Raw genomic sequence first — 27,000 nt, 5'->3', positions numbered from 1 at the left:
TGTAACCCAGAGGCCCCTGGCATCCCTCCCAGCTGTGATTCCTGAGTGTTACTGCTTCAGGAGCAGGGCCGTTGCTGTCCCAGGGCCCCAACTTACCTTGGCGAAGGTCCGGAAGCCCTGGAGGATGGGTCTGTAGCCTGTACAACGGCACAGGTTTCCTGTGGGCCAAGGAAAAAGCTGCAGTGTCAGCGCAGGCCCCGGAGCAGCTAAGGGGTTTGTGGCTTTGCTCCCAGCTCAGTTAAATGCTCTCTTTACATATTCAATTTTCTTTGCTTGGAATGATCCTCCTCCTGCTTGTATCCCTGACTTCAAAACATCTACCACTTCTTCCAGGAAGCCTTGCTATAATGCCTAGACTGAATCAGGTGCTCCTCCTAAGTCCTCCCATGGTGCCTACTCATAGCTTTATCAGTGAGCTTATCAAACTACATTATAAGCTCTCTTCCCCTTCAGAGTACGAACTCCTTGAGAGGAGGGACTGTGTCTTTCATCCCTGTGTCCCCTGTACCCTGTATAGTGCCTGACAAATGATAGGACTTCATATAAATGACAGAATAAATGATGCATTGAAATAGATTGAATGAGTGGGGAGCCTTCTCTACTCAATGCAGAGGAACAGATACCAGACCCAACCATCTGGGCCCATTCACAGAAGGCAAAGTGGGAAGCCAGTCCCTGCTCAAGGCTCAGAGTCATGGCCTCCTTCCTCATATGTGGCCTTTGCTCTGCAGAATCCTGCTCTGAGGAAGCAGCAAGGGAAGACGCCATGTCATTAGCTTCTGTGCGGTTTCCCAAACGATCTCCTCCTACTCCGGCCACTCATGGCTATCCCATCCCAGCACGGGGTGGGAGCAGGAAGACACCTCAGGAAGATGAACGCTAAGGCAGGAGACCCCAGAAGGTCTCCAAACCACCCAAGTGTTCTTCAAATTAAGAAAGCACCAACCTTCCAGTCAATCGTAACCAACATGGTGGGATGGCCTGAGCCTTTCCCTCAAAAGGCAGTGCCTGGAACTCCTGGTCCACTCCTGGCATCCACTCTGGCCCTGCCCTGCCCTCCTCAGAGCCCCACTTGCCACTCCACCTCCTGGGCCCTGCCTCAAGGCCCATACCTTGGAAGGCATCCTCGATCTCCTCAACAGTGGGCTCGGGCTGGTTCCGAAGCAGCGTGTACATGCTCATGACGATGCCGGGGGTGCAGAAGCCACACTGGGAGCCGTGGCTTTTGGCGATCCTCTCCTAAAAGGGGCAGATGACGTAGACACCTGTGTTGCAGAACCCCTCCCAGGCTCCCTTGTGACTCAACTGGATCCAGCCCATGTCAACAGGCAGTGTAGGGTAGCAGACGGCATGAAGTCAAATCATAGTGCCGCCACTTCCCAGCTGTGACCTTGGCCAGGTTACCAAGACTCACTAAGCCTTGTCTATGTGTTTAGGACCATCCTAGCACTTAGAGGATTCAGTGAGATCATTCACGTAAGACTCTTAACATCATCCCTGGCATAGAGGAGGGAGTCAACCCATGGGAGTTATTAATAGGACAGCCCCCTCAAAGAACAACGACTGTTAGAGCCAGAGGGGCTTCTCACCCTTCATTCCCTTCACTAGAGAGAGGAGGAAGCAGGCTCAGAGATTTAAGAGATGTATGCAAGATCACACATGGTGAATGCAAGAGCTGTGTCAGGTTCTTTTAACTACACTACCCCACAATCCAAAATCAACCAAATGAATGCATTTTATTCCAAATTAGAATGCTGCTGTATTCTTATGTGAAGGCAATCCTTGAAGTCCAATGGGTGGGGACTTAAGAATTGGGAAATGTGTGATATAGAATTCACTAAAAGCATTGAATGTCACAGAATTTTCATTCAAACCTGCAAGATTTTTATTACAAGGAGATTCTCCTCATCTACACTATTTTTTAATCTCTGGGAATCTCTCTTGGAACTTACATTAAGTAAAATTGCTAGAATGTTGTATCCCCAGTGCCTAGCATGGATAATCATTCATTTGACAAATATTTACTGAGAAACTATCATGTACCAGGATTGGTAAAGGCACTGGGGACAGAGAGTGAAGAAGAGAGATGAGGTTCCTGGTCTCATGAAGCTCATATCCTAGCAGGGGAAATACTGACAAAAACAGAGAAGAAAATTTGAGGTGGAGGTCAGTGCTATGCAGAGAATTAGTACAAGAGGACATGACCCAGCGTGACTAGAGTCTATTTGGAGTGGTTAGAAAAGCTACTCTGAAAAAGTGACCTTCGAGTTGAACTTAATGACATAATTTGGAGCAGGGAAGAGTGTATCCCAGGCAGAGGGAACAGCAAGTGCAAAGCCTCTGAGCACAGACAATGCCAAAGTCTGATGTGCTAGAGCTGCTGAAAGGCCAGGGTGGGTGGAATCCTGGGACAAGGGATGTCAGCTGGGGGAACAGGCAGCAGCCAGTCGATGCAGCTCTTCATAAGCCAGGGTTAGGGATCCGGATTGTTATTCTGGGTGTGATAATGAGAGGCTTTTAAGGGGAATTTCAACAGGGCTTGATATGATCAAATTTGTGTTTTTCAAGAATCCCTCTAGCTGCTGGGCAGCAAATAGTTGTAGGGGCAAGAGAAGAAACAGGGGAACAGGACTCTAAAATGGCCTAGGCAAGAGGGGATAGTGACTTGAACCAAACATTAATGGGGGAAACAGAGAAAAAAAATGAAGATTTCATTGTAAAGTTTGGAGGTAGAGTAGTTACTACTTCTGGATGGATTGGGTGTGGTGTATAAGAGAAAGAATCATAGGTGACTCCTAAATTTTTATCTTGAGCAATTGGGTGGATGCTTTTGCCACTGACTCAGATGGAGGAAGACCAGGGAAGAAAGAAGTTGGGGGCGGGGAAATAGCGTTTTGTTAAGTCTGAGATTAGACATGCATCTAGTGATTCAAGTAGGCAGCTGGAAATAGGAGTCTGGTCTCTGAGGAGAGGTCGAAGCTGAAGATACAAATATGATGCATTCACATGTAGATGGCATTAAACTCACCTCGGGAGAGTGTGAAGGTGGAGAAGGGATGCGGCCCAGGCCAGAGCCCAGGGTGCTGCAGCAATTAGGGACTGAGCCGAGGAAGAGCTGTACGTGGTGCAAGCGTGGAGGCAGGAGGAAAATGAGGAAAGTGTGGTGTCGTAGAAGCCAAGAGAGAAACATAAATGGACAAGGGGAAGTGGAATCTACAGCTTATTAGGAGCCAAAAGAAGTACGTCAGGAATAGGATCTGTACCACTGGAAAGAGAGGGTTTTCGCCTGATTGTATGGATATGATCCCTGTGTTTAAACGGTTCATTCTTTCTTTCATCTATGTTTCAAAGAAAATTACAAGCCCTCATTAATCTTCTCACATCTGCTGCAGGTTGGACAAGTTTAGTAATCTGCCCTTTTCCTGCCTAGGAAGCAAAGACACGGAAGTGAAGCAATACCACCCCACCCCGCTCTGACCCCACATGACTGGCCCAGGATGCTCCCACCAGGGAGTGTAATTAGTTTGCTCAACCGGCGACCCTGGCTCCAGACTCGCATAAGGGGCACAAGGGTGGCAGGATCTGAATGACACGGTCAAGGGAAGATTAAGAAAAGGGCCTGGCTCAGGCACCTTCCGTGATGCAGTCTCCTAAGGACCTCCTGCCTCAGTTTCCCTAAACGTAAGCACCGGGAACAGTGGCTTTTCCTTCCCCCTGTGCTCTGCTCCCACATGGGCTCCATCCCACCTTGTCTACGAGCATCCTTTCTCTCTCCACAAACCCCTCAGACTACTGCCCACTCTTCCCCAAAGTGTTCCCAATTTCGCTTCATCCTCAGGTGCCTGATACCGTCAGGGAGAAAGCACTGGTCAGACACCCATATGTCTCTGTTCTCTGACTCAGCCCTTGCTAACCTCCATTTTAATGAACCCATGTCTATATGATCCGTGGGTGGAAGGTGAGAGGTGCAATGAAATCACCATTGGAGGGAGCAGGGAGTAGGTGGGTTTTTTATCAAGGGGCACAGAGCATTTGGAATCTTCAATCTGAGACGGCAAGGGGGCTTCCTAAGCACACTCGGGCACAAGGTGAGGAAGTTCCCCTGCCCCTCCTCCCTCCAGCTCTGACACAGCTGGACTTACCAGCCCCCAGATCCAGTTGACCTCTTGGTTCCCATGGGGCATGCAATGTCACCATTCACCCAGACACAGGAGGGAGCTTCAGGCTCGGGTGCCTCCACTTTCTGCCTCACAGCCATCCCCTCACCTCCACGAGGATCTGGGGAGGTTGCTGGGCCAGAATGCCACCTTTGCCCTGGGCAGTGACACTCAGCCCAATAACCCAGAGCAAGTCTGCAGCCTTGGTAAGAGCCTCTGGTTACCTGCACAGGATGCAGCCTCGTCTTGGTACTTCCGATTCCTTCCACAGTTGTCACGGCAACATGGTGCAAGGAGCAAATGGGGGCCAGGCAGGCATTGGCAGAAAAGTGACTGGAACCCAGATTAAGGTCATTCCATTGACCACTCAGGTCATCAGAGCAGACCTGAGTGCAGGGTCTGGGAGATCTGTGATGCCTGTGTCACTTCTCTTCACTACATTATGTTCTTGTCTTTTCTACAGGTGTCCTCACCTCTCTACCCAAGACTCTGCACCTGAGCCCCTCCAGCGTCCTGTGGAGTCAGACATCTGTGCGCCCTAGGCCTCTGAGCCGGAGCATGGGAGCCAGGGTCTCTTTCAGCTGCCTCTTAGCCCGACACTGGAGGCTGAGTCAAGAGGAAGCTTCTGGCAGTTTCCAGGCCCAAGGTGTGCTCCTCTCTCTGCAGGGCCCGTCCTTAGCCACTTCAATTTCAGAACGTCCTGTCACTTTTGCTTCTCTGCTTTCACTCACCTCCATTTCTCCCATTCCTCTGTGGGGAGAGGGAGGGGAAATCCCCAGGTGACATGGGACACCAACCCCTTAGACATAGCTTCCCCACATCCATCCCTTTATTCATCGCTCATTCACTCATACAGACAACATCAGTTACTGAAGGCCAACCAAGTGCCAGGCACCCTGCCGAGGGCTGAGGAAAAACAGGTGAATAAGATGGAATCTCTGTCCTCTAACAGCTTGCCTTCAACTCAGGAAAACAGAAGCCAGTGTGAAGATGAAATTTAAATATTTTACAGTAAGTGTTTCAGGAGGGCTATGCACAGGGCACCATGGGACCAGCAGAGACAAGGGGCACCTAACCCAATCTTGGGAGGTCAAGGAAGCCTTCCTAGAGGAGGTGATATTTTGCCCAGTCCTAAAGTGCTAGTAAGAGTTAGCCAGGTAGAGAAGTCCTTGAGAAAAGGATATTCAAGACGGGAAACAGCTTCTGCAAAGACCAAGAAATGAGTGGGCATGGAGCATTGGTAGTTCACAATTGTTTCTGCATGAACAGAGTGCTGGACCCACGAAGAGAAAGAAAACTGGAGAGGAAAGGTGGGACCTCACCTTTGAAGGACCTCACATGTTGAACAAAAAGATTGGACTTTAATTTGGGGGCAATGGAGGCCTACTGAAGGATTTCATGGGATGTGATATAAGTCTGAATTTTAAAAAGATGATTTTTTTCAGCAGTTCAGAATCTTGTCCACATTTATAAGCCAGGAAGATACTTCCTAAGACATCATTCTATAATGTCCCTCTTCATGACCAAAGCCTACTTAGAAACACAGGGGCTTACACACATATGCGCACACACGCACACTCACTCAAAAGCTGACCCCTGCGTCATAGTCCTCAAAGGCCAGCAGCCAGCAGGCAAAGGATACATGATCTTGTCCTGGAGACGATCATACTTGGAAAGCATCACCGTGCAAGCCCCACAGCCGCCTTCTCCGCAGCCCAGCTTTGTCCCTCTCAGCCCCACTGGATGGTCAAGGGTTAAAGAATATGAACTCAGAGAAAAAAAAAAGTCTTTGTTGGGCTGCTGGGAAATGCCTGGACTGAGCTTCGAGTGAAGAGCCATTCGTCCACACACAGGCTCAGGCCCCTCAAGCCGGGAGGCAGCAGACCCACACGGCCTCCCATTCAGACAGGCTGCCCTGCATCCCGGGGAAGCAGGGAATGAGGCCAGTTCCACTGTACAGAAAAGGAAAGGCACCAGCACCCATGTGTCATCCCCTGGGACTGGAGTTCCACTGCTCTCTAATCCTGGAGATTTTCTTGGGATCAAGGTCTTCTAGGTGTGGTCTTAACAGTCCCCCAACCCTGTGGTCTCACTGGGCAGGTAAATCTGGCACCTCAAAGACTGGGCATGTGGGGCAGACCTCACATCACCCCAGCTGGTCGTGCAAGGAAGCCACTCAGGCCAGCATGGGACTTGCTGAGTTCGGCTTCCCTCATCCCCCCGCCGAACCTTTTGGATTGATGAAGTCCAGGGACCAAAATTAAGGCTGGACCAGGGGCTTCTGAATATCCATCCCATAGGATATGTGAATGGAAATTAAAATGAAGATATTTTTGAGGTCAGAAACCAATATTGGAGCCACCGCTTATATATTGGGGGAAACAAAATCTCTGATACTTTGCGCTTGAAAAGTGCCTTACTAATAGGCTATTCTGGAGAACAGCGGTTATGGTGGCCTCTTTCCCTGGGACACACAGGCTCCACTGCTGCTTTTCCCTCAGGCCCACAGGCCTCCAGGCCATCTATCTTCCTACTGAAGATGGAAGGAGCTGAGGCTATTATCCCTGGTCACTTCCCTAATTTCAAGATAAAATTAATAACTAACAATGATAAAGCATCTTCTACTTGGAAAGCAGCTATACCCATGGACCCGTTTGATCTTCACAATAATGTGGTTAGCAGGTAGGGCAGGAATTGATGAAAGAAAGAAAGAGAGAAAGAGAGAGAGAGGGAGGGAGGGAGGAAGGAAGGAAGACAGAGAGAGAGAAAGAAAGAGAAAGAGGGAAAGAGAAAGAAAGAAGGAAAGGAAGGAAGGAAGGAAGGAAGGAAGGAAGGGAGGAAGACTGAGACCCAAGATGTAATGTGCACCCTGCAAGGTGACAGTCACTTGTGTTACCTTGAGTGCTAGGGCACAAACACGGCCATCTGACTCCTCCTCCACCATGCTGCTGCCTCTTTTAAAGCACAGCTGGGGAGGGATCTCTAGATCTCAAGTTATTCTTTTCACTAGTCTGGACGTATGAGATCAGCAGTTTAGACCACTCTAGGGGCACATGAGGACAAATGGAAGCAGCTCAAAGTAGTCTAGAGGTCTTCTGCTAACCTGGGCATCCTTCTGGAAGCCAGGGTAGAAGTCAAGGCTAGGGTCTTCTCTCTTGCCTGGAACTCCCACAAATCAACTCTCAACACAGGCAACAGCAAGCCATGAGGACTTCATATTTACATGCCAACTTTCAGGTTTGGATTTCATTTGAGATTTGGCCCTTAAACCAGCCAACTGCTATGATCAGGAATTTCTGAGGCTGTCAGGTCTTCAAAACTGTATTAGAAATCTAAAATTGATGTCAACAATCTCTAAGAGTGAGCCTCTCTTTCCAGACCACCCAGGTAGATGGGCTGGAAATGGAGTCCCATGCAGTCCCCTGATCCCACTGAGTGACTCCAGGTCTACAAAGAACGCCATCAGGTCCATGCGCTGTGAACCTCCAGACCTGCCCCCGCCAGGTCAAAAATCCAGGGCAAAGTACACTAGAGCCAGCCGCTATCTGATAGGAGGTGAAAGAACCAGCGGCAAGGCCATGGATTCCAGGCTGGCTTCTGTGGGTGCTGAAACGATCCTTTGTTGTCCCGAAGTATGTCACTGCGAGGAGCCACCAGACAACCCTGCCTCTGGGGGCCACAGGGTTTATTGACAGAGGTCAGGATGGGTGTCATTCCACAACAGACCCCTAGAGAGTTTCCAGTGTGGGTGGGAAGTTCAGAGCATGGCCCCCGGCTTCAGTCCAGGTCTGCCAGCATTTGCCCAGAACACACGAGGGAGAGTTGTGTCCCTTAACACATCCAGCCTCACTTCCTCCTCTGTTAAAGGGATCGCTGTGAATCAGTGAGAGAGCCTACATAAATCACCTTGAACTCCACCCATATGTAGTCAGTGCCCATTAATGTTGGCTCCTATTCTAGCTTTACTGCTGGTTTTGCTCCAGAGCCTCAGAATACTTTCCTACTAGGAAAGAAGAAAAGGGATGGGGGATCTTACAGAAGTCCTCCCCACCCTGGGAGCAGAGCAGCACCCCAACCCCGCTCAGGAGTCCCCCACCCCATGCTTCCCAGTGCCTGCCCTTCCCACAGTGGATGGTACCTCTACACAATTCCCACCTCAGGCATCCTTTTCCCAAAAAAATACCCTTTCCCCTGACTTTCCCTCCACCTTCGCAGAGCAAGAAACCCTGCCTGGGAAGCCCATTTATGTATTAACAAAGGTCTGCTGAGGCAGGCTCTGCTCCTCCTGGGGGTGGGGGGAGGGGAATGACCATGAAGCTTGCCAGAGCTAAGGAGGGTCTTTTGGAGCTGCTTGTTTTACAGGCCTAGGATAAAACCTTGGCATTACTAGAACCTTAAATGCAGGAGACTTGAAGAACATCAAGAATCATATTCTTACTCGGCAGCTGAGAATTTCAGACCCACCAGGCTCAAATGACTTCCCAGGGTCACACAGCTGCCAAGTGGCAGAGTTGCAACTAAGACACAGGGGTCCAGAGCCCTGACCCAGTGCTCTTTCCTCTGCACTTCACGGCCTCCAGACCAGTCACTAGCAAATGGCGTAAGGCCCAGAGAATGAGTCCCCAAGTGCCCCCTCTCCCTCACCCCGGCTCCAAAGTCAGGATACATTTTCTTCTCAGGTAGGCCAAAAGGGTTGTTTCTGGATCTGCATTTTTCTCCACCACCTATAAAAGCAAACACCAAAGAAAACTATATCAGAGGTATACTTAGCCATCGTCTCACCCAAGAATTTGTAGAGTTAATGGAGATGTGCTACATATATCACGAAAACGAAGGTGCTTTTCTTAATTCTATAAGATGAGCATATTAGCTGCAAGCCAAATCGTGTACCTGCGGACACGCTGCAATTCTAAAATTCTGCACCCACCACAGAGCACTTAGGTGCGGCGCCGGCCGTGCTGGGCTGACCAAGGCAAAGTTCCCTTCAAATTGAACAAGTCATTTCATTTCCAGCTGCTGGAGCACATCTGTGAACGCCAGGGACAGCTGGGAGCGGGGGCATGCAGACCTCTGGCTTTGCATCCTGGAGGGTGGACTCAGGCGGTGGACGGCCAGTCTGCCGGCCCGTGCTCATAGCAGAGTGTGGTATGCATTGGGTCATCACAGTCAACAGCACTAACACAGGTTAGAAATGGAGGAGAAATCTCAAACCAAAGGCCCACGAACAGAATGTTCAGTAAGGCAGAAAGGTTGTCCACGAGGTGTGGTGCCAGTTCCAGATGCAAATCATCAAAGGAAATCTATGAAAACCTGTTTCACTTCTCCTCATGCATCATCAAGCCTAAAAGGGTCTGGGTGATCGGGATGATTAAGGGGAGAGAATGTGTGATAAGAGTTTCTTTAGAGAGACCTGCATTATGAGTCTCACATCTTCCTAAAGTAGGAGGAGGAGGTATCTGCCTCACGCCTCCAGCTTCATGAGGGGCTTCTATAGCCCTACATGTAAAGCTCACATGCAGCAGGGCATATGGTGGTCTGGCTTAGCTAAAAGCTAGAGAAAGTCTTACCAGACAAGCTGAGGAAGAATTGTAGTGTAAGGATTGATGTGCACTTCCAGAGTTTGGAAGAGCAAAGGATGTGAAATTGTTGTGCCGTGGACCTAGCACAGGCCATACGTGAGAGAGAGAACTTGCTTGGAGGTGTTTAAATCATTCCTGAAAGACTGACTACAGGAGGTGATGGGACCTCCATCAGAGTCTGTGTGGAGTGGACCTCCCAAAACTGGAGGCTGAGGGAGAACAGCCAGACTGAGAAAACAGCACCCCGCACCATGTCATGAGACTTGCAATTGAAGGTTCCCAGCAGTGGGAAGCCATCCTACACCAGCACCTAATAAATAAGAACTTTCTCACTACCCTCTCCTCTCTGTCCTGAAATGAAACTGTGTTTGGCAACTTATAATTGGTCATAGGATTTTTTGTTCACTAAGAGTAATCCAGAAGGTCATGAAACTACCAAAATTTACCCTTGAATAAAGTCTAAAGGAAAGTGGAAGATGAAATAAATTTTCTTTTATGATTACACCCCACAGGTCCAGCTTGTTCAAATTTTCCTGGTTACAAATTTCACACAAGGAGTTGTTTCTTTTCTCTTGGAAATGAAATCATAAATGCACAAAATAAAAATCTTTATTACCTTTCTCATAGATGGCAATAAGGTCCTCTTAGCTTACTAAGAGGCTCCTGCCTCCCCTTCCTCCTGCCCTGCTGCTCTCCTTTTATCACATCCCATCAGTTCTCTGCTCAGTGCCTTCAGTGACCTCCCACATATTCAAGGTAGCATCCAAGTTCCTTAGGCTGTCTTTCAAGACCCTTTTCAATGTGTCCCCAGTCTTCATTTTCAGCCTGTCCCCCTCCTGCTTCCCTGCCAAGCTGGTCTTCATACTCCAGTGATAATACAACTTAAACCTTCTAACTCCTGTGCCTTTGGCCATTCCATTCCTCTTTCACCTGCATCTTGACTTATTAGAAGACCCCAAACACTTCCCTATCACCCCAGCCACAAGTGGTCCAACCTTCCTTGAGTTCCTCAGAGAATGACCATACCACTCTCATGGCATGGCTGCAGTGTTTGTCCCAGCAAACTCCACAGAACCCTCGCTCAGCAGGATGCCCAAAGGAAATGTGCGTTCTAAAAGAAAAACACTGTGGGGAAGTGAGCTTAGGAAATGCTGGGTTAAACAGATTGCTCTGGTAAAACTCAAGCACCAAAACAAATAATAGCCATAATGGATTACAAACCATTAAATAGAATTGAAACTCTTAAGTCCAAACCGATCATTAATAAATAAACAGACAAGTAGGAGAGAAAGGAAAGTTCTTCCTGACAGAAGAATACCAACTAGTGGCCATTTTGGGTGGCCATTTTGTAATTCAGCACAATAACTGATCTGGTCAAGAATTATCGATGGATGCTGCAACTAGCAGATGAAAGTTTGATAATCAAGGTATTTACATAGTCCCAAAGTATCTTCTCACAGATTATTCATTAATTATAAAGGGAAAAGAGTAATCTTACAGTGGAGATTGTAAGACTACTGGTGGACACCACCTTAACTGAGTGATCAAAGTTCACATCACAAATAATGGGGAAAACCGATAACATGTGCTTCCTGATATAATCCACCAAGAAAGACATGTCATTTCTCTGGTATCCTGCCCAAAATGCAGACTCTGAGTCTAATTAGAAGAAAGCACGGCACAAGCTCAAAATGAGGGACATTTTAAAAAATAATGTCTTGTTCTCTTCATAAACATCAATGTCACAAAAGACAAAGGAAAGCTAGGGAGCTGTTCCAGATTAAGGGAAACTAAAGAGATATGACAACTAAGTACAAGGCATGAACCTGGATCCTGGGATTGGGGGGTGAAAGCCATAAATGACTTTACTGGGAAACTTGGAATAACGCTCTGCATAAAGTTTATAGATTAGACTAGTATTATATTAACACTAGATTTCCTGATTTTTATAATTAGATTGTGGTTATGTAAGAATACACTTATTCTTAGTTTAAGGGATAGAGAAGTATGATATCTGAAATTTATTTTTTATACTTATTTATTTATTCATTTATTCACTTGGTTGCATTGGGTCTTAGTTGTGGCACGCGGGCTCCAGAGCACACAGGCTCAGTAGTTGCGGCAAGCGGGCTCTCTAGTTGTGGTGCACGGGCTCTAGAGTGCACAGGCTTAATTGCCCTGCAGCATGTGGGATCTTAGTTCCCTGACCAGGGATTGAACCTGTATCCCCTGCATTGGAAGGAGGATTCTTAACCACTGGACCATGAGGGAAGTCCCTGATATCTGAAATTTATCCTCAATGGTTCAGAAAGAAAATTTTATACTTTATGTATTTATTCCCATTAATTACACGCATAAATATATATATTAAATTATGTATTCATATATCTATATATCTACTTATATGCATAGATCTACACACATGTATGTATACTTAAAGAGAGGATGTTAAAGCAAATGTGGCAAAATGTTAGGTGTTGAATGTGGGCTAGTCTATTTAATATTTCTTTTTATTCTTCTTGCAACTTCCTTGTAAATTTAAAATACCTTTAAAGTACAAAGTTTGAAAACTAAATTTCTTCAGTAGAGGGTTTCTCAGGGCTTTAATATTCATCCATTCATTCTGTCCACATTAATTGGGCACCTACTATGTGCCAACACTATACAAAGTGGTCTAAGAATATCTAAGAAGAGTATCTGGAAATACATTTTGGAATATGGTACCTTACCTACTCACAATCCACTTTGCCAACTAGTTCATAAACTCCCGAATGGTAAGTGCCTGGTCTTAGAGATTGTATTCCTCCAGCGCATATGTGTCCCATAGGCTCAGGCCTGGGAGGAGCTTGTAAATGTTGATGACATGGGTAGGTGGGTGGTTGAGTGACTGAGTGAGTGTTTTCTCATCACTGACTGCTGCTTCTCGTGGGGATCACTCCTGGACACCTTCAGCTGCACCCTACATGCCGAATCTTCCCAGACTCCTCTAGGGGCCACCATCTCCACTAACCAGAGAGTGACTGTTGAGAAAAACAAGAATCCTGTCCTCCACGAGGACGGTCACTACGGTGATCAGGGTCACTGGGCAGCTCTTTCCCTTCGACTCTGACTCTAGATCAGATGTGGAAACCATAGTCACCAAGGCCTGTCACCACCACAGAAGGCCCTCGAGGTATTTGATCATTTACATCTTACACCCTCTCCAGGACCACAGCGAGTGAAGACAGAATCCTGGACAGTGGTCTGAAACAGGGAGAGTAGGAAGCTCATATTTAAGAGTGAGTCACTAAGTACCAACAGCTTCTTTGGTAACCTCCTTGCACAATATCTGGTAACAAAAGATCTAGAATATCTTGGGAATCGAATTGGGAAGAAACTTACAGCTGTCTTTATTTGACTGGGAATTCCCTTGCTTGGTCTAGTTTTTATAGCGCTGCTTTCACCTCATCTCTCCTTGCATTGCCTCACCACCTTTCCAGCAGATTCTCAAAAGTCTGTGTGTTTATAAAATTAAAAGCACTGATATTCATCACAGAAACCTGTAGTAGTAGAAGCTTCAAGAGATAGTAGGGTTTGATGTAATGATACTAACTACAAATTTTAAATTGCTCTCCTAAGGTGAAAATAAAATACGTGGGGAAACAATTTTCACCAAACCAGATTCACCTTGAAATGCTCGCTTCTAGATCCGGTGCATCATAGCAAACCGTCCCCAAAGAAGAACAGAAGCTTGCACCGTCACATGTGAACTGTTGGCTTAATAAATAATCAAACCTTAGAGTGAGACTCTTTCTTGGAAGTCACTGAATCTGTTTGCTCACCCAATATAAAAATTGCTTAGAAAAATGCCATGAAGATGCCACTGTGTAAGTAATGGGTCGAGAAAGCCAATTCAACGACTGTTTCTTAAATCTCTACAATGTAATTGCTGAATGTGACAAAGTCGTTGGAATTCTTGGCTGCAAGTCTAACAGCCACCAACAAGGAAGATTTGCCCTGCCTCTTAGTTTGCTACCAGAGACCAATGCTGAAAAGAAGTCGGCACAGAGAGACAGCTCTGCACCTGGAAGAGCACAGCTGACCCCAGTTCCCAGGGCCACCCAGTGATACCACTCAAACTGAATCCAACAGTCCTGGGAGCACTGACATTGTGATGGCTCATGGAATTCCCCTGCTAGTCACCCAAATATATTCTGACAATTTAAGCACTAGATGCATTTTAGTTCTTGAACGTTGCCTCCAAAGTCACTCAGTTTCTCAACTCAAAATTGCCAATGTTGCAAAACAAATAAAATTGCTCTTATGACGGGGTATAATAATCACTCATACTGTGCACACGGCCATTCACAATGTGCAACCAAGGCTACCCTTTTACTGTCGCTTTCCTTTCCAACAAGGGAGCTGAAGCAGACGCAAGCACCTCAACACCCGTGTAGGGAGAGCAAGTGGATGGTGGAGACATTGTGATGTGCTTGCCCCCTCTTCTCCCTGCACCTGCATTAAAATTTGCAAAGATTCTCACCTTTCCAGCACTGCAAGGACTGGTACCCTTTTCATAAGACCGCCCTCTGCCCTATCCCATCCCCACCTTCCCTAGGTCCCTGTGCACCAATGAAGTTAATCCAAGTGAGCAATTTTTATCAAAGTAAGAGGTTTGCAATATTTATATGTATAACTAAGTGTGGGGTGGAGGGGCGCGGGGAGAGAAGCGTGCCCTTTAAGAAATAAAAAATTGTGGCTTGCCACAAGATGTCAGTATACGTCCTCACACAACTTAGCTGTTACATTTACACCGATGAAATATCAGACTCAAAGCTGTGTACATCTTATACCCTGAGATTAGCAAGAAAACACCTTCCTCCTCCTTTTCTCAGTAAAGAAAGCAACAAGTCTTAGGATACATTTGATTAAACACAGAAATGGAGGCGACCTCCAACCTCACCTAGAACCCTGTCCACCTTTCTCAGCTTCCTGCCAATGTCTCTATTACCGAGAAGAGGTTGCAGGGAGCACGGGTGGAACTCACAGACGCCTTTCTTCTCGCTTCCCTCCCCATCACCCCTTTGCCCTGTGAGTATCTTGACTGTGTTCTAACCCTGAGAAGGTCTTCTTTCCCCAGTGTTACCCCAAATGTAGCAACAGCTTTGAAGGAAGAGAGAGAAAGAGAGAAGGCGAACAAATGAGGGAGAATACAAAAGAGAGAGAACAAGAACAGGTCTTTTCCAGAGGACACACATCCCTCCCGGGGATCAGGGAAACCAGAGAAAAGGTCAGCTTCTGCTTACCTTTTTGCCATTCACAAAGAAAACCAACTCATCTGCTGTCATTGTCACGGGTTGGGGGTCCCTGAACTCCAGGTACCGTATGCCCAAGAGGCACTGCCAGTTATTACTGCTCTGCAACTTGAAAAATACGCCTCCCCAAAAAATGAAATGAAGTCAGCTGATGGGAGGGACCAAGCTCAGAGCTTCGGGGCATGGAGAGTTCTTGGCAAAAGCCACCCGTTTACATAATCAAGGAAAATGCAATCACACACAGCAAATCACACCCTCAACACCTGTGTCGAAGAGCACAGAGGAAGGCACAGGCAGATATCAGCAAGGAGGGTGCCTTGGTGCCAGATGACTGTGGGTCTTAGGCACCACCCTCACAGAGCCTGCTTCATCTTCCCACTTGCTGAAGACGGAGAAGGCGGAAGGGCCATGGTCATAGTGACAGTCCCGGCAATAGAGATGATTCACACCCTCCGCGTCTACACTTGTCATTTTACCATTTAGGTTTACAGCAACCCAGACTCAGAACTTACATGCAGGATTCATTCTCCCAGAGCCTGGAGGGGTCTGGAGTCATAAGAGGCAGAGTACAGTTATTCAGATGCAAAATCTTGCATTTGACCTCAGCAGGTCTCTTATCACTTTCAGAACTCACTTATCTTCATCCTGTAAATGGACAAATGAATGACATCAAGAGCAAAAGGCTGAGTGACAAATGATGTATTTTTGGAAGTGCTTCATAAATAAGCAAACAACCAAAATTTTTATTACTATTGCAAATGTATTCTCAACAGCACAGCAAAAATAATCCTGATAACAAACCACTTCTGAGGTTTTCCTTTTGTTTCTCTCAGGGAAATACCCTTGATTAAATTGTCAGAATAACTCATAAAAATATTTCAAAATACTGTACCAAATAAAATGTGCATATCTCATAGGCATAGGCCAAATTAATACAGAGCTGAAAACCTTCCCCCATCCAGTGTCCATTAACTCCTGGTGTAAACACACATGCATATCACCTACCCAGGCAGCACCAATGGGCTCTAAAGTCCAGCACCCAACTGCCCCTCCCAACTCTCTCTCTCTCTCTCACACACACACACACACAACAGCATTCTCTCTGGTCTTCTTCTACTAAGCTGGCCTCTGTGAAGTAGGTCACTTCCCCTACACCCCTTGAAAAATATGAGCGGGGAAGAAAGCAGTATTGGGCAGATGTGCTTGGTACAGAAATAATCTACAGAAACTGAAGACTGCCAGGACAACCACCATGTTATCAACACAATGCCCCTCTCCACAACAGACTTTATTAAAGCAGGAGATGAAATTCCACTTGTAGGGTGGCTAATCATCCCAATTTGTCTCCAACTGTCTTGGTTTTAGCACTAAATCCCTGGCAAATCCCTCAGTCCAAGGCAAACCAGGATGATTGGTCAGCATAAAACAGTGGTTCTTAACTGGGGAAGAGGGATCTTCATCCCAGGAGCCTTTTTGGCAATGTCTGGGGATACGTTTTGTTGACAGAAATCATCAATAATCAATTAATAATAATCATAGAAGAGAGTTTTATTTGAGCCAAACTGAGGACTACACTCCAGGAGACAGTGTCTCCGATAGTTCCAGAGAAACATGGTTTTCAGAACAGTTTTATACCTTGTCGGAAAAAAGAACATCTAACATGACAAGAGTACATCCCTTCGTGGTTTCAGAAAAGACAGATCAGCACATACACAGCGAGTCAGTAAAGCCCTGGCACCTAGGAAAGGAGACTTACCATCAAAGGAGTACCAGCACTGGTATCCCAGGAAAGGAGGCATTTACTATTTATCTTTAAAATGGACAGTTTTACTTCTGGTCAATGCAGCCTTTTCTTTATCAATTAAAGCAAGTGTACAACGTATATTTAATAGGTCACAAAACAGGCTGTTCTAGTTAGTATAAAGTTAAACCATGTATATGCCAGAATGACTTCCCCATACCTCAATATGTGAACATTTCTTCCATCATTTCCTTTTTTGATTGAATAAAATCTTTCAAAAGAAAGCAGTGATGACCAAAATATTTGTCCCTTGATGCCAGAGTGGTTGCTGCCTGTCCAACATGTCCCTCAGTGCTAGGACTTCCTCTCTTTTTCTTTTTTCTAGGAAAAGAGTTGCCTAATTATTCTCATTGGGGAGTAATTAATTCATCAACCAAAGTAAACACAGAGGTATAGGACGATGGATAAACATAGGCTATATTATCAATTATATCAAATTGTTGCACAAACTTTATACATGTGTTTGGAGCAGTCAACTTAGAGCAAACAGTGATACATGTCATGAGTACCTTGACAGCTAGGAAAAGAATAATAATACATACTACAACAATGACAATCATCTATAAAGCAAAGCAGGAAAAAAAAAGACCTATTACTGAAGGAAGCTAACCAAAGAGATTATTTAAAGGGTTAGTTTCCCACACATCTTTTAGCCTTTTTGTCTTTTGGGAATTTTTTTCCAAAGTGTATGCCTCCTTTTCCACAGGTGTTGATATAAGTGCAACAAGTAACGTGAGCAATAGCACAACAACTCTTGTTAAGCCAGCAGAAAATCTAAGGCAACCTTGTTATCAAATACTACTTGGGCGAAGGAGTTTAGGGCTGTCTGTTGTGCTGCAATGCTTTTTGCAGTGTCCTCAGCTATTTGGCCAATGGTGACTGATAGATTTCTGATCATCTCTCTGCTTACATATACTACTGCACTACAAATCGAGATTCCCAAAAGACTTTCCCACCAGGTATCTTGGTATCCTGCTAAAATGGATCTCTTGACTCTGTAATGAACAGAGAAAGGAGGTTCATCTATTGCCTTATATAGAAACAACGGGGTAGCATAATGTACCAGTAAACATAATGATTCTATTTGCCAGCTATTAAGACATCTATATGCCCATCTTTGGGAAAGTGGGTCAATTCTAATACCACATGCTAAGATAAAACCTGGGGAAGCACAAGCAGTCTCATTGATAGCCTTGTTAATTGGAAGTTTTCTTAACATAGTATTAAACCACGGATCATTTTTCTTGCAGCTTTTCCAAAAACTATCTGTATGGCATTTGACATTTCAGAGTAGCTGGCATAATTTACTCGTGTTTTTCTCTTTAAGACATCTGTTAATTAAGTTAGGAACAGAGTGAAGCAGTCCTAGGGTATGTTGTATCTGGTCTCTAAAGACTGAGGACAGTATCAGACAAGGGATGGACACATTAATATGTTGAAGAATTTGAACCTGAAATGTTAGGCCAGAGAGAGGCCATTCTAGATGAGTGGTAATGTTTGGAACATCAGAAAAGTCGGTGACAGGTATTAAGAGGGGCCTAAATCAGTCTTGTATTCACTGAGGAGTTTGATGACAGATCCAACAATCTGTTAAATTGCCCTCAGTAGCTATACGCTGTGACAACTTTACTAGACAATGTTCTTTTCATCCTGAACATTGGGGCAAAAGCAAAGCTAGAAATAAAACAATAATTTTCAATTTGATAGAGAGATAAACATTTGGTAAACAGTTCAATTGAACTGGTAGAGCGAGTCTTACAGGCTTGGTGCAGATACTTGGGTCCGTTGCCTACCACTGATGTCTTCTTCTCATCTTGGTTTGATGGTACTTGCCTCAGTCAGTGAAAGCTAGGTCAGAAATAGGTGTCAAAGTCCACTTGGGTAGAGGGGACTTTTTTAAATGAGAGATGTGAATCCATGAGTCAGTAATAGTTCAGACAAAAAAATCACTAAAATTACCATTATATTTATCAGTTCATTCAATCCCATGTAACTAATTCTTGTTCTTCTTGAGTCCAATATTTCCTTTAGTTCTGTTGATCTTGCCTGATGATTGAAGGCAACAGTGTCAGTGATAATTTCAAGAAGTTTGCAAGGGTTTTGTTAAGGCTCCTACAATTTATGCAGGAAAGTGGGTGCATTGATCACTGGAGACTGTGCAAGGTATACCCCAAGTAGAAAACATTTTCTAACAGTTTCGTTGTCATAGTGAGGGCACCAGCCTTGCAGTAAGGGAAGGCTTTAACCCATCAAATGAAAAAGGGAGTTTGCCAGGGATCCAGGAAGAGCCAAGCAGTTGTCTTGGGTTTTCCAAGGCCCAACTATTTAATTTACAGCTATTCCTTACTCATCTCTATTTCTCTGATTTAGGAGCAGGCTGTTGCCATGTTACAAGGACATCAGGATGGCAAAAGTCTGACAGTGTGGGGTTAATTTTTTGCAGAAGTAGAATGGACTTTATACATGCCATAATCTTTACAGATTCTGTTGTTTTTGCCTTTGCATGAAAGTCTGCTGGGCATTTCCCTTATACTTGAGTTCAGTCACTTTAGTGTGAGCCTCAATTTTGATGACAGATAACATTTTATGTCAGGACATATAAGACTTACAGGAATTTCACATAATTTCTGGAACATTTATAATGCATGTAAGTGTCTGCAACACTTAAAATGCATATGTAGTGTCCATATGTATGGACACCACATAAAGAAAGCTGAATATTACTTTTTATTACCACATAAAGAAAGCTGAATATTTTATTTATTGACAGTGTTTCCCATGACAACATGCCTAATTAGTTTAATATCTCTCTTTTTATAAGGAGAGAAAAATATCTCAAAGTTAGTTCTAAACCAAAAGACTTCATTTAGAATTTGAGTTTGGGAAAGTTTTTCAAAGATATCAAAAAGGTTTTTAAAACAGTCAAATAAGTCACTGTGAAAAAAATGTTTAGTCATTCACTTAGCCAAAGTGACAATAAAATATTTCAAAGGCAAATACAGAAAGACAACAGATTGCTTAAAATGTAAAGAAAGTTTTACAATCCGTTATCAAAACAGATCAATATTCCAAGAAAACTTTGTCCTCCTAACAGGGAGAGAACCAAATTCTAGTTTTGCAGCAGCTTACCTTTAAATTCAATCTCATCTTAGCCAGTCCTGACCACCACTTTTCTCAGGGTGCCTTTTCCACAAACCTCCCACAACATTCTATATCCAAATTTGTCTCTTATTTTCTTTCCCATTAGAAATAACCAGATTCAGGACAAAGTCACTTTCTTTTTACCTTAACAAAATGCACTTCCATTCCTCATATCTTCTTTTACTGGATTCACACATCCTACTTTCCTTGCATACTGAAATGTTTCTCTTATTTTTCTAGTATGTTTAATTATATATATGTTACAATTTTTAACCCTTAAGAACCTCAATCGCTAGCAAAAAACCAAGAAGCAACAATTGCGAACTGTCTGTATACCAGCATTTCCTGACTGGCAAACTTATGTACATATTCCATAACCTCTTAGAAACATACATATTCTCACAGCATAATTTCTTTCCTCAATATGGTACAAGATGTGTGTCCAATAAACCAAACATCTTTAGTTTTTCTCTAATAAAAGACAAAAGTAGGTAAACATTGACTTGCTTAGCATTAATGTTTCAGTATTTTATCTTATTAAAAATGATCTAGATATTAAATGAATTCCCATCATCAAACTTAACTTAGCAAAACTCTAAAGTTTCAAGTAAACAAAAATCTGGAGAAACTATTTTTAAGTAAACATACCATAAAACATAATTATTCTTAAAGAATCTACCTAAAAACCATTTATTTCTATTTTATTACTTATGAAAGTATCATCATACCAAGTTAATTTTCTTATTGACAAATTTTCCAACAGAGATAACAGGAGTCTATTGACTTCTCATAAACCCAGGTACAATTAAAGTATTATTCTAATGTTGATGACTCTAAAAACATGTCTGTATTAATTATACCAACAACTTAAACTAACTTTAATACTGAATATTAATTTAATATTGAATATTTCCCAGATCTCATGAACCCAAAAGTCCTTTGAGTAAATTTCTATTATATTTCTGAGAATTTATATAAGCACCTATTTGTTTAAGCTATTTAAATAGAGATTTTTTACAAATTAATTTTGATAATACCACCTGAAGGTAGAGACATATCATGTCTATGACATATACATAGACATACATACATCCAGATATACACAGACAGAGATCTCATAGTTTTCCTACTTGAGTTTGAAAAGGTCTCTTCCTTTTTGTTTTTTCATTTGTTTGTTTGTTTCAAGTTTTAGGTTCTACTGATTAAGCCAAGGCCATAGTCTCAGGAGATGTAGGCTATGTTTACATTTCAAGGACACAGTAAAAGTTATAACTTCAAGCTTTCTCCTAGAAATACTTTTGTTCCCTATGGGTCAGAATTTTGAAAAGATATTATATCAAGCCAGCTTTATTTTCTAGCTGCATATGTAAAAACTAGTTTCAAAATGTCAAAAGAGCCCCATCCTGGTCATTTTAGGGCCAGATAAGTACTTTTTTTTTTTTTAATAGCTACTTTATTTATTTTATTTATTTATTTATTTATGGCTGTGTTGGGTCTTTGTTTCTGTGCGAGGGCTTTCTCTAGTTGTGGCAAGCGGGGGCCACTCCTCATCGCGGTGCGCGGGCCTTTCACTATCGCGGCCCCTCCCGTTGCAGGGCACAGGCTCCAGATGCGCAGGCTCAGTAGTTGTGGCACACGGGCCCAGTTGCTCCGCGGCATGTGGGATCTTCCCAGACCAGAGCTCGAACCCGTGTCCCCTGCATTGGCAGTCAGATTCTTAACCACTGTGCCACCAGGGAAGCCCCAGATAAGTACTTGATAGTACTGTATTGGTTCAGTACCAACGGTACATGAACTCAGCTGGAGTTCTAGTGGGTGGCTGCCCATCTGGGAGATGGTAGGCTTTGCAAGTACTGTTTACCTTTTACTTTCATTTTATTTATAAGGTCTTAACAATTTCAAAGGACAGTGTAGGGAATCAGAAGTGTGCTACATTTTTTAATTTTTTAAGGAACCTCCATACTGTTCTCCATAGTGGCTGTATCAATTTACATTCCCACCAACGGTGCAAGAGGGTTCCCTTTTCTCCACACCTTCTCCAGCATTTACTGTTTGTAGATTTTTTGATGATGGCCATTCGGACCACTGTGAGGTGATACCTCATTGTAGTTTTGATTTGCATTTCTCTAATGATTAGTGATGTTGAGCATCCTTTCATGTGTTTGTTGGCAATCTGTATATCTTTTTTGGAGAATGTCTATTTAGGTCTTCTGCCCATTTTTGGATTGGGTTGTTTGTTTTTTTGATATTGAGCTGCATGAGCTGCTTGTATATTTTGGAGGTTAATCCTTTGTCAGTTGCATCGTCTGCAAATATTTTCTCCCATTCTGAGGGTTGTCTTTTCGTCTTGTTTATGGTTTCCTTTGCTGTGCAAAAGCTTTTAAGTTTCATTAGGTCCCATTTGTTTATTTTTGCTTTTATTTCCATTTCTCTAGGTGGTGGGTCAAAAAGAATCTTGCTGTGATTTATGTCATAGAGTGTTCTGCCTATGTTTATCTCTAAGGGTTTTATAGTATCTGGCTTTACATTTAGGTCTTTAATCCATTTTGAGTTTATTTTTGTGTATGGTGTTAGGAAGTGTTCTAATTTCATTCTTTACATGTAGCTGTCCAGCTTTCCCAGCACCGCTTATCAAAGAGGCTGTCTTTTCTCCATTGTATATTCTTGCCCCCTTTACCAAAGATAAGGTGAGCATATGTGCATGGGTTTATCTCTGGGCTTTCTATCCTGTTCCATTGATCTATATTTCTGTTTTTGTGCCGGTACCATACTGTCTTGATTACTGTAGCTTTGTAATATAGTCTGAAGTCAGGGAGCCTGATTCCTCCAGTTCCATTTTTCTTTTCCAAGATTGCTTTGGCTATTCGGGGTCTTTTGTGTTTCCATACAAATTGTGAAATTTTTTGCTCTAGTTCTGTAAAAATGCCATTGGTAGTTTGATAGGGATTACATTGAATCTGTAGATTGCTTTGGGTAGTATAGTCATTTTCACAATGTTGATTCTTCCAGTCCAAGAACATGGTATATCTCTCCATCTGTTTGTTTCATCTTTAATTTCTTTCATCATTGTCTTATAGTTTTCTGCATACAGGTCTTTTGTCTCCCTAGTTTGGTTTATTCCTAGGTGTTTTATTCTTTTTGTTGCAGTGGTAAATGGCAGTGGTTCCTTAATTTCTCTTTCAGATTTTTCATCATTAGTGTATAGGAATGCAAGAGATTTCTGTGCATTAATTTTGTATCTGGCTACTTTACCAAATGCATTGATTAGCTCTAGTATTTTTCTGGTAGCATCTTTAGGATTCTCTAGGTATAGTATCATGTCATCTGCAAACAGTGGCAACTTTACTTCTTTTTTTCCAATTTGTATTCCTTTTATTTCTTTTTCTTCTCTGATTGCTGTGGCTAAAACTTCCAAAACTATGTTGAATAATAGTGGTGAGAGTGGGCATCCTTGTCTTGTTCCTGATCTTAGAGGAAATGCTTGCAGTTTTTCACCTTTGAGAACGATATTGGTTGTGGGTTTATCATATACAGCCTTTATTATGTTGAGGTAAGTTCCCTCTATGCCTACTTTCTAGAGAGTTTTTATCATAAATGGGTGTTGAATTTTGTCAAAAGCTTTTTCTGCATCTATTATCATATGGTTTCTGCCCTTCAGTTTGTTAATATGGTGTATCACATTGATTGATTTGCATATATTGAAGAATCCTTGCATTCCTGGGATAAACCCCACTTGATCATGGTGTAAGATCCTTTTAAGGTGCTGTTGGATTCTGTTTGCTAGTATTTTGTTGAGGATTTTTGCATCTATGTTCATCAGTGATATTGGCCTGTAGTTTTCTTTTTTTGTGACATCTTTGTCTGGTTTTGGTATCAAGGTGATGGTGGCCTCATAGAATGAGATTGGGAGTGTTCCTCCCTCTGCTATATTTTGGAAGAGTTTGAGAAGAATAGGTGTTAGCTCTTCTCTAAATGTTTGATAGAATTCACCTGTGAAGCCACCTGGTCCTTGGCTTCTGTTTGTTGGAAGATTTTTAATCACAGTTTCAATTTCAGTGCTTGTGATTTGTCTGTTTATATTTTCTATTTCTTCCTGGTTCAGTCTCGGAAGGTTGTACTTTTCTAAGAATTTGTCCATTTCTTCCAAGTTGTCCATTTTATTGGCATATCGTTGCTTGTAATAATCCCTCATGATTCTTTGTATTTCTGCAGTGCCAGTTGTTACTTCTCCTTTTTCATTTCTAATTCTGTTGATTTGAGTCTTCTCCCTTTTTTTCTTGATGAATCTGGCTAGTGTTTTATCAATTTTGTTTATCTTCTCAAAGAACCAGTTTTTAGTTTTATTGATCTTTGCTATTGTTTCCTTCATTTCTTTTTCATTTATTTCTGATCTGATCTTTATGATTTCTTTCCTTCTTCTAACTTTGGGGGGTTTTTTTTGTTGTTCTTCTTTCTCTAATTGCTTTAAGTGTAACGTTAGGTTGTTTATTTGAAATTTTTCTTGTTTCTTGAGGTAAGATTTTATTGCTATGAACTTCCCTCTTAGAACTGCTTTTGCTGCATCGCATAGGTTTTGGGTCATTTTTTTAAAATTGTCATTTGTTTCTAGGTATTTTTTGATTTCCTCTTTGATTTCTTCAGTGATCTCTTGGTTATTCAGTGGCATATTGTTTAGCCTCCTTGTGTTTGTATTTTTTACAGGTTTTTTTCCCTGTAATTGATACCTAGTCTCATAGCATTGTGGTCGGAAAAGATACTTGATATAATTTCAATTTTCTTAAATTTACCAAGGCTTGATTTGTGACCCAAGAGATGATCTATCCTGCAGAATGTTCCATGAGCACTTGAGAAGAAAGTGTATTCTGTTGTTTTTGGATGGATTGTCCTACAAATATCAATTAAGTTCAAATTGTTTAATGTGTCATTTAAAGCTTGTGTTTCCTCACCATATGACCAAGCAATCCCACTACTGGGCATATACCCTGAGAAAACCATAATTCAAAAACAGTCATGTACCACAATGTTCATTGCAGCACTATTTACAATAGCCAGGACATGGAAGCAACCTAGGTGCCCATCCACAGATGAATGGATAAAGAAGATGTGGCACATATATACAATGGAATATTACTCAGCCATAAAAAGAAATGAAATTGAGTTATTTGTAGTGAGGTGGATGGACATAGAGTCTGTCATACAGAGTGAAGCAAGTCAGAAAGAGAAAAACAAATACCATATGGTAACACCTGTATATGGAATCTAAACAAAAAAAAATTGGTTCTGAAGAACCTAGGGGCAGGACAGGAATAAAGACACAGATGCAGAGAATGGACTTGAGGACATGAGTATGGGAACAGGTAATCTGGGACGAAGTGATAGAGTAGCATTGACATATATACAATAACAAATGTAAAATAAATAGCTAGTGGGAAGCAGCTGCATAGCACAGGGAGGTCAGCTCGGTGTTTTGTGACCACCTAGAGGGGTGGGATAGGGAAGGTGGGAGGGAGACGCAAGGGGAAGGGGATATGGGGATATATGTATACATATAGCTGATTCACTTTGTTATATAGCAGAAACTACCACAGCATTGTAAAGCAATTATACTCCAATAAAGATGTTTAAAAAAAAAAAGAATGCTATGACAGTACATCAGGTCATACTGACTGCTAGCTTTCCTTGTAATATTCATCTGCCATACCTGGTCATTGTTTCTTGAATGTCTTAGCAACTAGATTATTGTCACTTTTTCCAATGCTATCCCAGTTGTAATTCTTGGTGATTTTTATAACTCACTTAGATGATTTCTCCAACATATTGGCATCTAAATTTCTAGACTTTGTGTACTCCAATGGTCTCAATTTCCCCCCTTTTCAGTAACTCACAATTATGGTTTTATGATAGACTCTACTGTTATCAATAAATGTGACTAATTTCAGTTTTTTATTATACAACTCACAAGAAAGAAAGAAAGAAAGAAAGAAAGAGAAAGAAAGAAAGAAAGAAAGAAAGAGAAAGAAAGAAAGAAAGAATGAATGAAAGAAAGAAAGAAAGAAAGAAAGAATGAAAGAAAGAAAGAAAGAAAGAAAGAAAGAAAGAAAGAAAGAAAGAAAGAAAGAAAGGATTAACTGGATGGAAATTTGAAATATTAGAAAATATGTCATGAAAAAATACACAATACAAGCAATAATTAATTTTATTTAACAATAATAACAAAAACACCAACACTGATATCTAATTGTGGGTTTAAGCAAAACAACATAAATAATAAATTAGTAATGCAAATTTTTTAAAGTGATTGCAACTACAAAGCTCTAAATCTTTGTATTATTAGGGGTGTTGATAAACTTTATATTTCAAGTTAGAATGCTTGTTAAAATATTAAAACTGCCTAAGAAAAGAAAAAGAATAATATGTATAATTTGCAAAATAAAATCTAAAAAATATTCAAGTAAAAAATGCAGAGGAAGACAAGGAAGAATAAAAGTTTTTTATAAATCAGAATGAAACAGCAGAAATGAATAAAAAGAAGAAAACATGACTCTAGAGAGAAAAGATAAATGAAAGTCTAAAGTAAATATGTTAGTTGTCAAAACAAAATGATTTGCATGACAGAATAAAATTTGTTAAAGGCTTTATTCAGCTGGTGAGCATCGAGGCTACTGGAAGACCAGATGATTCCGGCATTTAAGTAGGATCAGGCTTTTTATAGGACAAGGGAAAGTAGAGTAAGGGAGGTTTTGGCTTGGCAGAAATTTTTAACTTTAACTGAAACTTAAAAAAAAAAAAGAAGTGTGCTACTTGTGAGCTTAGCTCATCAAGGTGTTGCCCTCAAGTCAGCTCAGCTCTTTTGTGTCTCAGTTCTCCAGCCAGCTGTCTAAAACCACTGTGTGGGCTCAGAGCACTGAATGACAAATTCTTATGTGCATCCCCAGGACAGCTATAAACTACATAAAGTGTCATGATGGGGTTCCCTATGGGACCACTACTCGTTATGATGATCATTTCTCAGACACTTCCTCTAGGTT

At 42.5% G+C, this 27,000-nt stretch overlaps 1 protein-coding gene across 2 annotated transcripts in view; it reads right to left on the bottom strand.

Moving 5' to 3' along the window:
* Positions 1–15,115, bottom strand: part of XDH (xanthine dehydrogenase) — a 62,381-nt gene extending 47,266 nt beyond the window's left edge. For both annotated transcript variants that reach the window (XM_007191377.2, XM_007191378.2), the window contains exons 1-6: positions 15,022–15,115; positions 8,824–8,881; positions 5,800–5,896; positions 4,382–4,490; positions 1,113–1,239; positions 97–158 (exon numbers count right to left, since the gene is read on the bottom strand). In XM_007191377.2, coding sequence (XP_007191439.2) covers positions 97–158; positions 1,113–1,239; positions 4,382–4,490; positions 5,800–5,896; positions 8,824–8,881; positions 15,022–15,063 — 495 coding nt within the window. In that variant the 5' untranslated portion in view covers positions 15,064–15,115. The remainder of the gene's footprint in view (positions 1–96; positions 159–1,112; positions 1,240–4,381; positions 4,491–5,799; positions 5,897–8,823; positions 8,882–15,021) is intronic.
* Positions 15,116–27,000: the final 11,885 nt, after the last annotated feature.

The sequence above is a fragment of the Balaenoptera acutorostrata genome, chromosome 12 (assembly GCF_949987535.1).
Source record: "Balaenoptera acutorostrata chromosome 12, mBalAcu1.1, whole genome shotgun sequence".
Taxonomy (NCBI): domain Eukaryota; kingdom Metazoa; phylum Chordata; class Mammalia; order Artiodactyla; family Balaenopteridae; genus Balaenoptera; species Balaenoptera acutorostrata.
The sequence above is the reverse complement of the archived record's forward strand: the minus strand, read 5'-3'. Positions and strand labels throughout refer to the sequence as shown.